General features: G+C 39.7%; 1 protein-coding gene across 1 annotated transcript; it reads left to right on the top strand.

The window, feature by feature from the left end:
- Positions 1 to 656: 656 nt before the first annotated feature.
- On the top strand, positions 657 to 15,315 carry plcxd3 (phosphatidylinositol-specific phospholipase C, X domain containing 3). The gene is made up of 6 exons (XM_068311063.1): positions 657 to 788; positions 9,340 to 9,596; positions 10,440 to 10,613; positions 11,188 to 11,363; positions 11,928 to 12,029; positions 12,902 to 15,315. The coding sequence occupies exons 1-6, from the start codon at positions 686 to 688 to the stop codon at positions 13,056 to 13,058; spliced, it is 969 nt and encodes a 322-aa protein (XP_068167164.1). The 5' UTR covers positions 657 to 685; the 3' UTR covers positions 13,059 to 15,315.
- The last annotated feature ends 92 nt before the right edge of the window (positions 15,316 to 15,407 follow it).

The raw sequence follows: 15,407 nt of genomic DNA, 5'->3' as shown, positions 1-15,407 counted from the left end.
TTCATGAAGGCAGCCAGAAGTCTCAGTCACGGTGACTACATTACTGATGAATCTGGTTCTGGCCACACACTCCTAGAACGCAACATCAATAAGACGCCACTTGTTAACAACATTAACAGTCCCAAGAACCTTTGTGGTCCTACTTCAGAACTATCACCAATTAGAATGACTATGGTTATACCTCATTCACAGAAATACCCTAATATGTTGTATAATTTTGTCAGATTTGGAGGCTGGTGAACTGGAAAACGTGCTCCTCGTGGTGTGGTGTTCATTACTGTGTACTACTGTGAAGCTTTCCACGGAATGTTGCCATATTTAGATCTGTCTAACAAACCCCACTTTCATGATAGTGCTTACCCACAGATTCAGCTCAAGAGGCGTGGACTGACTGACGGTCTGTGTGTGTGTGTGTGTGTGTGTGTGTGTGTGTGTGTGTGTGTGTGTGTGTGTGTGTGTGTGTGTGTGTGTGTGTGTGTGTGTGTGTGTGTGTGTGATGAGAGAGAGAGAGAGAGAGAGAGAGAGAGAGAGAGAGAGAGAGGGAGAGAGAGAGAGAGAGAGAGAGAGAGAGAGAGAGAGAGAGAGAGAGAGAGAGAGAGAGAGAGAGAGAGAGAGAGAGAGAGGAAAGGCGCACTCCAGGTTGGCGCAGGCACCGGGAGAACGGAGCGTTGTGCGCAGCGACAGCATGGCTTCGTCTCACGGGAGAAGCGACCTGCGGTTTGCAGACTGGATGGCAAGTTTACCCCAGAGCATGCACACTATCCCGCTCACCAACCTGGCTATTCCCGGTAGGTGTTTTTTTTTTTTTTTACGTCACCCCATCGTAAATCGGTGAGAAGTGTCTTTCTGTCCGCGTGGATTTCATGTTGCCTAGCTATGCGTAAATAAATAAATAAATAAATAAATAAATAAGCTTTGCGTTAATATGCAAAATATTTCAAAGTTTGGTGTTTTTCTTTATAACCAGTGCAACTCTTGCAATTTCAGATATTGCAAAACCTTGTATGAACAATTGGTCAGACCTGTTGCGCAGCTGACATGTATGTTGGATCAGCTGATCTTCAGGTCGAGGTCCGCTGTCTGACCGGTATTAATGTGACCGGGAGGATTTGTGGCTTCTCCCAGTTTTTCCCAAACCGAAGAGAATGGCGACTGTCAGAGCAAAGAGAAGAGACAGAGGAGCAACGCTGCTTCTGTGTGTCGGAGTGTGTGACTTTTTGCACCGGGGTGGTGGCCAAATGACAAGAGAATGGCAGTGGGATGGGTCCAGTGTGTGTATTCACATAAACACAGTGCGTCTCATGGAAAATGAGCTTTTGGACCTTCAGCCAATCAGTGCTCAGGTCTCCTTCAACTCAGTTCCAACGCTGCTTGTAAATCCCATCAATGATCTCACTGATGGAATGGCTTATTAGCAGCCTCTTAATTCCATATCTGCTGCCTGGTGATTATCACACCTCCACACAAAATGCTTTCATTTTTCTTTTTTTTTGGGGGGGGGGGGGGCATTTTAATCACATGTGCCCTCCCCTCCTTCTTTTTCTTTGTTCCTTCACACTCTAACTAATAAACCATGAGTTCAGAGATAGCCATGTGTAATGATGTCCTCTGAGTCCAATGAGGCGTGGCACACCACCAGCACTGACCGCTCTTAAGGTTGCGGTCAAGAATTCAGTTTTCTCTTCCATTTAATCAGACATCGGCTTTATGTCATGTATGACTTCATGCTTGTGATTTCACTGAATCATGTGCTATGTCACACCGCAGCTCATCTATGCCAGGCAAGCATGGGAACATATTGTGTTCCATTTAATTAGCTATCATTACTTTGATTTGACCCTGCACCCCACAGCCCAGCCACTCTTTGTATCCTCCCTTTGGGTGAAGAGTCTGTGGATGAAACATTTTACAATTCTGTCTACTATGTTGTTTTCCATGCACACATTTAGCACAAGCCTTGTTGAAATAAATTTCATAATCCAGAGGATTTAACGAGAGCTTATTTTGTGACAACCATGTGTTCTAACTGGTGTGTGCGTGTCTGATTTCTTTAAACAGTGTGTCACGTCACATCTATTCGTCTCATTTTAATCTGGAGTACATGACACGTAGGAGGAATATCTCATTTCTCATGCTAGATTCCTTAACATCCATCCATCCATCCATCCATCCATCCATCCATCCATCCATCCATCCATCCATCCATCCAGCCATCCATCGTTGCTTGTTTATGCTGTTTATTAAGAAAGTTTACCAGCCAGCAGCTTCCGTGACTTTCTGCAGTTTTCTGTTTGATGTAGTTTGGATTTGATGTCTGGTGTTTTCTCAGCTGTTGATAAAAAAAATCAAAATGCTCCATCGTATCTGCTGTCGACAATACATTTATTGCCCTGATGCAGTCATTAGTACACATAGTCATCTGTATGAGTGGCAATAAATTGTATTTAGAATTTCCTTCTGACAGAGGGGAGTTAATTATAATCTGACTTTCATGTTTTTGCATCTTCTGTATGTTGTGTTTCAAGTAATTGGTACACGAGAATATCCAGGTGAATCTATACTGTATGCAGCTATAGACATAACACATTATAGATTCTCAAGGCACACACACACACAAACACACACACACACACACACACACACACACACACACACACACACACATTTTTTGTACAATCAAAGCTATAATCTCCGTACAGCATGTACTGTACGTAACAATACGTTTATCAACAGACAGACCTTGAAATTGAATTCTGAATTCTGGCATTATTTTCCATTGAATTGTCTCAACTATGCTAGTTGAAACAATTCAATAGAAAATAATAATTCAATGGAAAATAAAAAAAATGATTTAGACCAAAGCAGCAAAGAGATCCAACTACAATAAATTGTAAATTATTGTCAACCTGTTCAGGGCTGAATCAGCTTTGGGAAACCAGATTGAAATTTCCTCATAGAAGACCTGAGCTGAGGTAATTGATCACAGTCAGATTTAAATGAGATATATGTTTTTGTTCAGAGAGTGTCCTCTACTGTACATGACTGCTGCCAATTAATTTCTTTCATATAGAGTTATATCTATTGAGTCTCCAAGTCAGATAACGTCCACCAGTTGCACTACGTGGCAAACGGGAACTGGTACAGGGACGGACAGGAGTGGAAAATGAAAGGAAGTGGTGGCAAATCAAAGATGAAGACCATTAAAGGGAAAGAAGGAGGGAGTAGTGACTGCTTTCCTTTCCCGAAGCAGATCTCTTTTCCTGTGGCTATTGTTAGATCTGCTAGGTGAGTGCTGCAGACGGTCTGACTGCATGGTGGCCGGCAAAAGGTGTGCTGCCAGAGATAATGTCAATCTGTTTGTCTGTGGCTCTCTCACCATGAAACGAGCTTTAGTAGAGGGGAAAATAACGACAGAATTTCACCGGTACGTCAATTAAATTTGATTTTTAAATGTCATTTGTGTTGGTTTAGATATATAACTTGGACTAGATGCCATTTTATGAGCCTTATAAAGATATGCTGAATAATTAAAGTCAGACTGGAATTTTAAATGTTATTTTTGTTAACTGCTCATGCAGTTCTCAAGAGGCCAGTGTACATACATTTACATTGGTAAGAATGTGAGGTAATCAAAACTTATTTTATTTCTGTTTTTTTTAGACCTAGGTGATTGACGAGCAGAGTTGGTTGCATTTCTGGTCAGAATGATCGGCTTCAGCAGATGGTGGTCAGGGCTAGCTTGCCTTTCCTGACTAGTTTGCGTTGCAGCTGATTTGTCTTCTCCTCAAAGTGCTAATCAATGTATCAGGGCCCGGTAGCTGAGAGGGGATGGCATACTCAGGCTGCAAGAACAGCTCTTTGAATCCCTCCTGCTCATCTGCAATGCTTGCAGCAAATCACTCCCAATCATTTGGTACAACAGTTAGGTGACTGGCACTCATGACATTTTCCCCCTGCTGGCTAACAGTGGCGTGATCTTTGGTCGTGAGTCATCCTCAGACATTGAAGCTGGATTCTTGTTCTTAGGGCTAAAACTGCAGGTGAACTGAAGGGGAACTTTCTGGGCCACATACCAGCTTTTCACACTGATTGCACTTTATAGTTTAGGTGCTCCCATTATACATTTGAAATGTTAATTAAAGTCATTATCTTCCATGCACATTACACACATCATGAAGAAGTACTGTGCAGAAAAACACAATATAGAGTTTAATTTCAATCATAGAAAATAAGTGAAGTGAGGTTTTTCAAAGATCCCATATTATGCTTCTTTTAAATTCATGTCATTGTTACTGTATTTTTTAATGTCTTCCCCAAAGTGATCCGTGCTCCTCAATATCTTTGATTGACTATGGTTAAAATCACTTCGTCCTGTGTTAATGGGGCGTGCCTGCGAGCTCTCTGTCAACACCCCCTCCCCCCTCTGAGCTGCCTCTATCAACACTTCCCTCCACCCCGCGTTCACGTGCGTTTTGTTTACGTGCGCCCGCATTACAGATCGATAGATCACCACAGTCTGGAACTTTTTTAACTTTCAGTAACTTCACTGCTACGTATTTCGCTTTAATTCTTCTTGTGTTTTGGACTCTTGTTTTTCATGATATAACGGTTGATTTTTTCACCTAACTTTTGGCCTAATTTTTTGACCCACACATGTGTGTAGCCCTTTATGAATCTGAATGTTTTTTGATTCTGTCCAGCCATGAATCCAAAAGATTACAAACATCTATTGATGCAGGAAGTGTTTGTTTTCCAGATTCTAGGATTTGGTCAGGTTAGGTAGGACCACTATGAAAATGGAGAGACCTGAAAAATAATTTGTTTTTTATAATAGGACCCTTTTAAAAAATGTCCAAGAAACGTTCAAACTTCAGTCATTGCTGTTGGGGGTATTAAAGCCCTAAATTGGTATAAACAACATTCTGGGTTCAGATAAGATAAGAAATAAAGGATGCATGCTGAACAGAAGTGAAGATGTGATACAAAACTTTGTAATCTAGTGTTGGTATTAGTTGTATCAGTTGAAATGTGCTATGGCAGACTGGATTCTGGATTAACAGAGACAGCTAAAAATGTGCAGGTGTACTAATAGTGTGTTTGTGGTCAACGCAGTTGCACCCTAAATGCAGCCTGAATGCAGCATCAGGCTGCTTCGACTGCTAGACTGTCTATATTAGATATATATTAAAAAGATTACACCTTGTTTGTCTGTATTCAAAACAGGCAGACTATGGAAGGGACTGGATGCTAAATGACACCAAAGAACCAAGTCTCTGCATCTTTTTAAAAAAAGATGCACTTATTCTCTTCAAAGAGTGATGATAACAATTTAATGCTTCACCAGAGTTACGGAACGAATACCTTTATAGTATACCCTTTGGTCCAGGGGGAATTTGTGTGAAATGTAGTAAATGAAGATGGCACTGCAGCTAATGAAAACAGATCCACTGCTGAAGACCCGTCTTCAGGCTTGTGAACTTTTCTGCAAGTAGAGGAATAGATAGACCCAGGAATTTTAGCTGAATCTGTCCATCACTCCCTGGAGATCATTTGCTGTAACTTAAACCACTCAACAAAGAAGCTAAATGGTATCAAATGCCTGAATAAATACTGGAAAAGGGCATGAAATCAGATACCTGAAAGCCAATGAAATGCAGGGGATGAGAAAAGCAAATGAAGCCTGGATGTGGGGAACAGCGTAGACATGTCATTTTAAGAATCTTTCTCATGATTCGGTTTGATCAAAAATATATGAGCTCTGTTGTATGGAAGAGAACAACAAGATCGGAAAAAAGAGAAAGCGGACAGACGACCAGAGTTAAGACAATAGAGGGATGGATAAAGTAGGTGGAAGCAGCAACTAGAATAATTACAATATAATCACATAGAGAATCCGTGAAAGAGAAAGTGCAGAAGAGAGAGGATGCAGAGTCTGTCATTTGGTATAATTTAGCTCCTGTCCTCCCCATTACATTCCTCCTGCTCATCCTCTCCTCTCCTCTCCTCTCCTCTCCTCTCCTCTCCTCTCCTCTCCTCTCCTCTCCTCTCCTCTCCTCTCCTCTCCTCTCCTCTCCTCTCCTCCCTTCTCCTCTAGCTTTAAGGTAGTAGTCATCACCCACCAACAACAGCCTCCTTGTTACCCTCATCATCATTTCCATCATCATCTTTAAATGAATCACAACATTATCATCTCCGTTGTGTTCAGGCATCATCTGTCTCTCTGGGTGGTTTTTTCTAGCTATCTTCACATCTTCTCACCCAGGCGAGCATCATCTTTGTCATGTGTCATGTTCCTCATACCTTATTAGATGGTGTAATTGTGTTTCTGATGTGACAGTAGGGTTCATATCCTGCACTTAAGGAAGTGTTGTTCTGTTTTGCTGCCGTCAGTTTAATAGCATCAAACTGCATTGGAGTGAACAGATATTGTTTACAAGGAAGAAGTCATTCAAAGAGATGGACTGTGGCCAGATAGAGCCAAAACACAATGTCTATGTAGGTCTTCATCATGGAGATAGGTACATTTTTATTGAGAGGGAAAGAACACTTTGTTGTTGTTGTTGTTGTTGTTGTTTTTTAAACCAGAAAGTTGAGTCCATCAATTTTTGCACAAATCTTGTGCAATTTCTAAAAATACTGAAAAGAAAGAACAACAAACTATCCAGCAATGGTAGAGAAAAAACAACTGGATCCAACCCTTGATGTGACCCAGGACTCATTCTTCCACCAAGTTTTATGGAAATTTGTTGAGTAGCATTTGCATAATGTTGCTGACAAACAAACCATCCAACAAACAAAATGCATGCACATGAAAACATCCTTCTTGGTGGAGGTTATGATATGATTAGGATTTAGAAACAAACTTGCAGTGAAACCCAGCTTTGATAGACAGCTCGACATACTTTCTAATAAATGTTTTGTTTCCCGTGGATGAGGATCACGTGTTCATCATCAGATGATTTGTCTTTGAAAGAAAATGGAACATCCTGTTTCAGCTTCTCAGAAACAAATAATGTCTTCTTTTCCTTTTTTATGATGTTAAAGTATTGGCATATTGGTCAGACTAAACAATCTGAAGTATGCATAGTGCAATCATACATAGTACAATCACATACAATTGTGTTGTACTGTATATTATAATGTTGTGAAATTTATTCTCTGCAGCTGAGTACATCACTTTTTACTTGAAATTTAAATTGCGATTTAAATTTTCTGATATTTTGTAGATCTCATCATGAATGCAGAAATAAATTGCTAGTTTTGCGAACAATGAAAGTAATTGTGTGACACAACCTTCGGATCCTCTTTCAAAGACAATAGTATAGCCAGCAGTTCGGGATGCTGTGACCCTGGTGATACGGTTCAGCCTTTAGTGATGCTGTTTTGTATCCTGCCCCAGGACTGAGCTGTCTACCCAGCTTATGGTTATTCTCCGGACCGATTACAACGACCCGGTGCTTGAGGTTAATTCAGGCTCACTCTCTGCCTTTGTGTGTATGTGTTCTTATTTGTGTGAAAGCATGAACCGAAGTGATGGACGGACAAAAAGTGGGTGAGAAATGAATTTGAAGTGATGAGAGCAAGATACCAGAATTACTGTCAGCTTAATTGACAGAAAGTTTCACGCACATTTCAGCTTCTCTCTGCCCCTCAGTCAGACATGAAATTATTGTTGTGCCACCAAAGAATGCATTTATTGATCCTCACGCTTGATCCAATGTTATTTTTGCTGCCGTAAATGGAACTAAAAAGCACTTAGACAACTCAAACCGCTGCCAACGGCATTGACTGTAATTCCTGAACAATCACAAAATTCCCAGCCTTTGCCACAGAACAATCCTGCATCAACGTGTGTCACTGAGAGGAGATCATCAATTGCTGCATCATTGCACTCAGGGCATAACACACTCTGTGATGATGCCATGACCATGAGATTGCTTTCCTCAGATTTTCCTCACTTCAAATCAAGCAGTTTCATTTGATTCCTCGAAGCTTAATTCCTTTCCATGAAGGTTGTCTTTATCATTAATACCGTACTTCGAAAACAGAACTTTCCACAATGGTGGATATGGATGTACAGTATATTTAATTCGCATTTAATTAACATCTTACTTTTCATTGTCAAGAACAAAACAATAAACTGAATGACTTTTGGCTACGTGTTAGTGCCAGTGACATGTCTCTGCCCCTGTCCGTTATGATGTCACTCACTTCAAAAATGCATTTCAATCACATGGAATCGCATTGTGCATAGCAGTAAAACATCATAAGATTTATTTTTGATTGCTCCAATCAGGATATCGGTGAAATTTTTTACTTTTTAAAAAAGGTCCTCCTGCTACCTTTCACTGTTTGTGACCCAGATTCTGTATTCTTGCCTGCCTTCACCATAAAATTGATTCAGTGCTTCCTCTGCTGAAGATCCACCCCTAAATCAAATTTCATTAAAAAGCATGTTACAGATATATTTCAAGATATCATCTCAGAACTGCTAATTTTGTGTTGTTCTGATAATATAGTTGGACCAAATACATCATAAAACCAGAATGTGCTTTTGTTAAATGAGCCAGTTCATAATTCTTTCTCTTACCGTGGTGGTAATTTGGATTAGAAAATCCAAACACATAAATTTAGTCTTTTGATATCCTTTAACAACAAAACACAGGTTTGAAGGCAATAACAATGACTTTTCAGTTACTCAACATAATCCATGCTGCCACCAATTTCATTAACACATCTTCAGATTCAATTTCTTCTTCTTCAGTGCACACTTTCATATTTTCACATCTGAGAGTTGAAGAACTTTTCTTCGGCATGCACATTAACTTGAAAGCCCCACTGAAGAATTCCTTGAACAAAAGGTGCCTAAAAATCGGGTCGATCAGCCTCTGGTACTGCAGCTTTCCTAAAATGGGTTCACCCAAACAGCTAAACACTTGGCAATGAGATTATAAATTTATCAAAGCATTAACATTAAACCTCTCATTAGTTGATGTCTTATTTGCAGTGAAGTTTTATCACTTATTAAACATAGAATTCCTTAATTACCCAATAAATGTAACAATAAATCCCCCCCCAAAAAATTTGTGAAATAACCTGCCTCTTTAATATATCATTATTTTATTCAAAAATTTAACTTCTGTTTTACCTGAGAAACAAGAAGGAAAAAAAATATCAGTGTAGCACAGACTTCAAGTTGTCAGAGTCTGACCAAGGAGGATGTTATTCACACAGTGACGTTATCTGCACTGACCTCTCTCTTACAGCTGATTTCCCTCACAGAAATAAACAGGCCGCATTCAATACCTGCATAAAGACTCATGTTTCTGTCTTCACCAGGTTCCCATGATTCCTTCAGTTTCTACATCGACGAGGCGTCTCCGGTGGGCCCCGAGCAGCCGGAGACAGTGCAGAACTTTGTTTCTGTTTTTGGAACAGTGGCCAAAAAGCTAATGAGGAAGTGGTTAGCTACACAGACCATGAATTTCAACAGTCAACTGGAAGCAGGGGTGCGCTTCTTTGACCTGCGTATCTCCACCAAACCTCGTGACCCCGACAATGAGCTCTTCTTCGCCCACGGGCTCTTCAGTGCAACGGTGAGCATCGTGTTTTCAAGTAATCAATACTTTGCAACACTTGTGGTTGCTAGGTGAGGTTTATGCTCTTTTGTGTGTGCCAGCATATTTATGTGTGAACAAGTTATTCAAGCTCCAGAGCCCTTAAGTCCATCGCAGCTGTGTGGCTAATAAAGATTCTTCACACAACATGCACCAGAGCACCAGCATCCAGACCTGAACAAATAGGCGTGTCAACCACACCTCCCCCTTCTTCCAGGAGCAGCCATTACATTGATCTCCTCAAAGCAACCAGACTCCATTTTTAAAATCGGAACCGTCTTGCCTATCATTGTGAAACAAATTGTGAAATAAACTAGAAAAGATACTTTCATCAATGTCATTGACACTCATAAAAATAGTCTGAGAAATATGTCAACGCCAAATTCTACAAAGCTGTCACCCTGATCCACGGCATAAAGTAGGACTCTGATGATATTGACAAGATGATGTTGCTTCATTCAGATCTACTAGACGATGGCAAATGAAGTAACACCACCTAATTTCTTGAACCTGTAAACCCATCCCTTTCATTTAGAATTGGTTGATTATCTGTCATTTTTGGGCAGCCAACAAAAATGTGGTTTATATAATAGACTGGATCTAGTACACATGATATATTTTTGATTGACTTAATTTCCAATACACGTGCAGTACATACAGTATGTGTTGGTAAATGTATTAAAACTGACTAAAAGAAACTGGACTGAACTTGATCATAGCTTTACAGAGCAAATAGCATTTTGTTGGAACATCAGTGGTCAAAATCATACATGCAAAACCTTTAAGTAAATTGTTCATGCTGTTGTTATTTGTGTTTCGTAGGTACGGGAGGGTTTAGAACAGATCAGTAGTTTCCTGTCATCTCATGCTAGAGAGGTTGTGTTCCTGGACTTCAACCACTTCTATGGTGTGCAGAACCTGCACCATGAAAAACTGGTGGCCATGTTGAAAGAGGTGTTTGGAGACAAACTCTGCCCAGTTGTCTTCGCTCAAGAGGTACTGTGAAAATCCAAAGCACTTAATGCATATACAAGAATACAGCTATTAAGTTAAACACATATTTCAGATCCTGACTTCACCTTTAAGCCACAGGAACACAAGGCTTTTGATAATTATTGTTTAACAACACTTACTGATCACTTCAGATGCAAATGACAGTTATCACTTTGTTGCTTGTTGTTGCTTTGCGTAGGAAAGTTCTCCTGTGCACAGATTTGTCATCATGCTCCTCATACCTTTCACTTTGTGCAACCTGGTCCACCCCCCCCCCTCTCCCCTCTGAGGTCATAGTGTCCCACTCCACCACTCTATGATCATAGTTTCAGGTGTGTAGCTGGTCCTGTTTTCCAGCACAGGCCTTTCAATAGCATCAATGTTCCCTCCATTCCTTTTTCTATGAATACTCTACTGTTCTCTTGAACACCCTTTACAGCCCCCCCCCCCAACCTTTTGACAATGTTTTCTGTGTTCCACATCTTTTCTCCCTCTGTCAATTCCTGACCTCATTATTTCTCCTTTCTATAAATCCCTCCACCACCCTAAACACACCCTGTCTTGCTTTTTTTTACAGGTGACTCTGCAGTATCTGTGGGAGAAGGAGTATCAGGTGCTTGTGTTCTACCACCACCCCATGGCCCTGGAGGTGCCCTTTCTGTGGCCAGGCCAGATGATGCCCTCTCCCTGGGCAAACACAACAGATCCAGAGAAGCTGGTTCAGTTTCTCCAGGCGTCTGTCACTGACCGCAGGTCAGCCTCTGCATCTATTCCTGTGTTTACTCTGTGTCTTGAACACATTAGGCTAAATTGGACAATAGCTCCTTATACTGTCATGTCATTTGTGCAAATCCTGTTTTTATCGATCAAGATTTATAGATATATATATATATATATATATATATATATATATATATATATATATATATATATATATATATATATATATATATATATATATGATTTGATAGTGCTGCAAATGTCCGAAAGTCCAACCTTGATATGCCATTATGGCACCAACAATAACACTTTAATATTTTGCTGTTGGATCAAAATAGCCTTAACAGGTGGAGTGACATATGTTTTAATGCAGTTGTTACTTTATGAAAGTCATTCATACACAGATGTGAGACAATGTGATTACAGTAACATGAAAATGTTCTGCAAAACATGACACAAAAAAGAAAAAAAAATTATATATATATATATATATATATATTATATATACATAATCAAATTAAATAATTACTTACAACATAATCAAGATGTATCACCTCTGCAAGGTACTGCAAAACTAAACTATATATATTTTTACAGGAGGAAGGGGACCTTCTTTGTCTCTCAAGTGGTTCTGACCCCAAAGGCCAGCACTGTGATGAAAGGTGTGGCGAGTGGACTGAGAGAGACAATCACAGAAAGGTGTGTACACCTGTTTATGTTGCATTCGATACAAATCTGAGATGCCTAAAATGGGATCAATGTTCAGCCCCGACGGTGGAACACAGATCTAGCAACACATCAGACACAGAAAGCTATAGAATAAATATAATATACCCATAATGGTGCATTCATGGTCATGAGCATGTAAACACAGACTTAAACATGTGTGAGTAATGAGTAAGAAATAGTTCAAGAGGCATGTTAAACTGCTGTCTTGAGGCATTTTAAAGTGACCATCTTCAAGTGTTTTTTTTAACAGTTCTTCCCTGTCTCAGTTCCAGTTCAGATTTCTTCTTTCCTGATTTTTCCTGAGCTTTGTATATTTTTCACTCCATCTTAATGTCACATTTTCAAAAGCCTCAGCAGCAAAACCATGAGTTTTCCTAGTATGAATTATTCATTTTATAACTCCACTATCAGGCCTCGCTATCACTCTCGCTAGGCATTCGCGACTTTCATGTAGGAATCCTTCAAAATTCCTTCCATTAGTTTTGCCGCACAGACTGCAAGTCAAGGTCTTGACAGAACAAGAAAGTCAGCATGAGGAGGAGGCGAATCATAGAGTTTCACCATGCAGAAAACTAGGCGATGCCTCTGCAGTAGTAACACCTTCCCCAGTGCATGGATCACATGAACCAGGGTGTCCGATGTGTTCAGTGTCATACTCACAGCTGGTGTCTGGCTTACAGAAATCTCATGCTGTGCTGCAGTGAACTTTGTTCACAGCATGACCTTCCCTCTGTTGAATCAGTCAGCCGTGAATCATCCTTTCTTACGTTCATCTCTACATCTTTAGTGACTTTAATCCCCTCCCTCTTGCTCTCTCCCCTGATGTGCCCCCCTCTATCCAGGGCCTTACCTGGCATGATGCAGTGGATCAGATCACAGCGACCCGGGGAGAGCGGCATCAACATTATCACAGCTGACTTTGTGGAACTGGGAGAATTTATCAGTGCCGTCATCACCCTCAACTATCACCTGGATGACGATGAAGATGATGCCACCTGAGAGACCACAGGGGGTGTCAGGGAGCACAGTCAGTGATTTGTCTGTGCTCTCACTCTTTTCTTGTTGGCATTTATTTCAGGAGGGGAGCTGCACTGCTTCTTTCATTTAATTTAGGGCTATAGAGAGAGAGTGAGACATCAAATGACGGAAAGGGGGTTGAGGGAAGACAGTCTGGTATGAGGAGAAGCAACACTGTTGTCTGGTTGGAGCACAAAGGGAATGAGGTTTTGTTTGTTTCCTATTTAGGGATCAAAATACTTTTCGTCAAGTGAGATATTTATTTGTGCTGTAAAAATAACCATTATTTCCGATGATCAGATGCACTGTTTTTAGTCTTACCACGCCACCAATGGTAAATTCCTCAGAGCATATCAATCTTCTGGTTAATGTATTGGTACAACATTCCTGGTACTCTAGTGACATTGACTGTTTTACAGAGGTTGTTTTGAATTTGCTTAACGCAAAGTTTGTGTAACTGTAAACCACTCAAAATGTAGGTTAGTGAAAGTAGCTACGACTTGTCTGTTTCTAATGATATGAATCCCAAGTCAGATCACTGCAAGTGTTTCTGAAAAATGTCTCAATTGTGTTTGCTTAGGAGAAATAGTAACTGTTTTCCATTCAGCAGAATCCCTCAAGGGGCTTTCTCCCACTAATACTTCAAGTCGGCGTGCCGGGAATGAATCAGACACCTTTGTAGATTAGAAAATCACTGATTCCTTAATTCCAAACCAGAGAATAATAGACAGAGAGAGTAGAGATGGGCTATCTGAGAAAAATGTACCAATCCTGCCAAGTTGTCTGTAATTTTTTACATGGTCAATGTTTTTTGAAGACATGCTTTAACTAGAAGTTATCTTATGGAAAGTTATTTGTTTAGGACAACTAGAAGTACAATCTGTGATACGACTCATTTCTAATGTGTAGGAATCCAACACGACCAATTTATTAGGTTTTGTGGTGGGTGTGGAGTCGTGACAGCCAAGTATAAAAATACATTACATCTGGGTACAAGAGTGTCTGTATTTTCTCTGCTGAATGCTTTCCCCCTATGTGTCTACTTACTGTTGTAGTACAGTATCTGTGAGTCATCATGAAATATGTCAGTGTTATCCTTCATAATAGCAGGTGTTAAAGTTGATCAATGCCCACTCAGAGACCCTTTATGTCAAGTCACAAAAGGGTGGACCTCACAGTCAAGAGGTCTTTATGTGTCAAAAATGTTTATTAAGATCTATCTGTAGTTCTTAGTGTCTACTTTATTAGGTGTTTCATGTTTCTGAGTGTTTCTGAATCTCAACATTTCTGAATATCAGAACATTCAATATATTTTATTCTTTAATTTCTTTTCCTGGACTGCTGTGTCTCTGTCAAATGGAAATACAGTTGAAATGGATTCCAGTGAGGCAAGGGAAATATTTTTTATTGTAAAGTTTTAGGCATTATGCATGAAAAAAAACATAGCCAAACATCCTCACTCCTGATGATCAGTGTGGCATTTTCTGCAGAGAATGTATTCTGTTAGGACATTGTTGTCTAGTTTGGTAATGTAAAATCAAAAACAAGAATTTCAACTCTTTGGACTTGTGAATGTGTGTCTTGTGAATAACTGTACCATTTCGAAAAGCCTCATGTGATCGAGTGACTGAGTGTCAGCAGTAAAGTCATTTTTTTGTATCGTATGCTTCATGTTTGTGTGGTATCATGTTAAAATGTTTTATATATTGTGGAAAGTTTGTACATGCTGTAATTGCAAATAGAATTCTGCTGATAAATTGTAAAATAATTAAGTCATTGATAGCAATTTCTTATAACTTATACCTTAAGTGAGCGAACCTACCGCTTTGTATTTTTCATCTTTTCAGTTTTTTGCATGATGCAAAAGGTTCTGTCCATATCTTTTGTTGTACACTAACTAGATCCATTAGGTTTATGCCTCTCTTCACTTATTTTCTGCATGGGTGTATGTCAGCTGGAAATGTTTTTACAGTGTTAGATGAATCTCAAAATTTATTTATTTATTTTTTTTAATTGCACAACCCAATGCAGATTTAGAACAAATCCACACATATTCACAAGTCTAGAAGGCTCACAAAGTGTGTCACAAGGATATTTGTGTCTTCCCTGGTCTGGACTACTGTTATTCCCTTTATGTTCTATTGTGAAAAGAGTCTTTTGCTGTTGTAAAACCTCAAAACCTTTGTTCAAATGAAGGTGACTCTGTTCTAAGTGAAAATGGCCATTCAAATAAAGCTACTATGCCTAATAAATGACTAACGGAAGTATCATTTTACAAACAGTTTCTTGATTTGATGATTTCGTTTTTTGCTTGATTTAAGAAGTTATTAT

This window comes from Antennarius striatus, chromosome 3 (genome assembly GCF_040054535.1).
Source record: "Antennarius striatus isolate MH-2024 chromosome 3, ASM4005453v1, whole genome shotgun sequence".
NCBI lineage: Eukaryota > Metazoa > Chordata > Actinopteri > Lophiiformes > Antennariidae > Antennarius > Antennarius striatus.
Note: the sequence above shows the minus strand (reverse complement) of the source record. Positions and strands in the feature narration are given on the sequence as shown.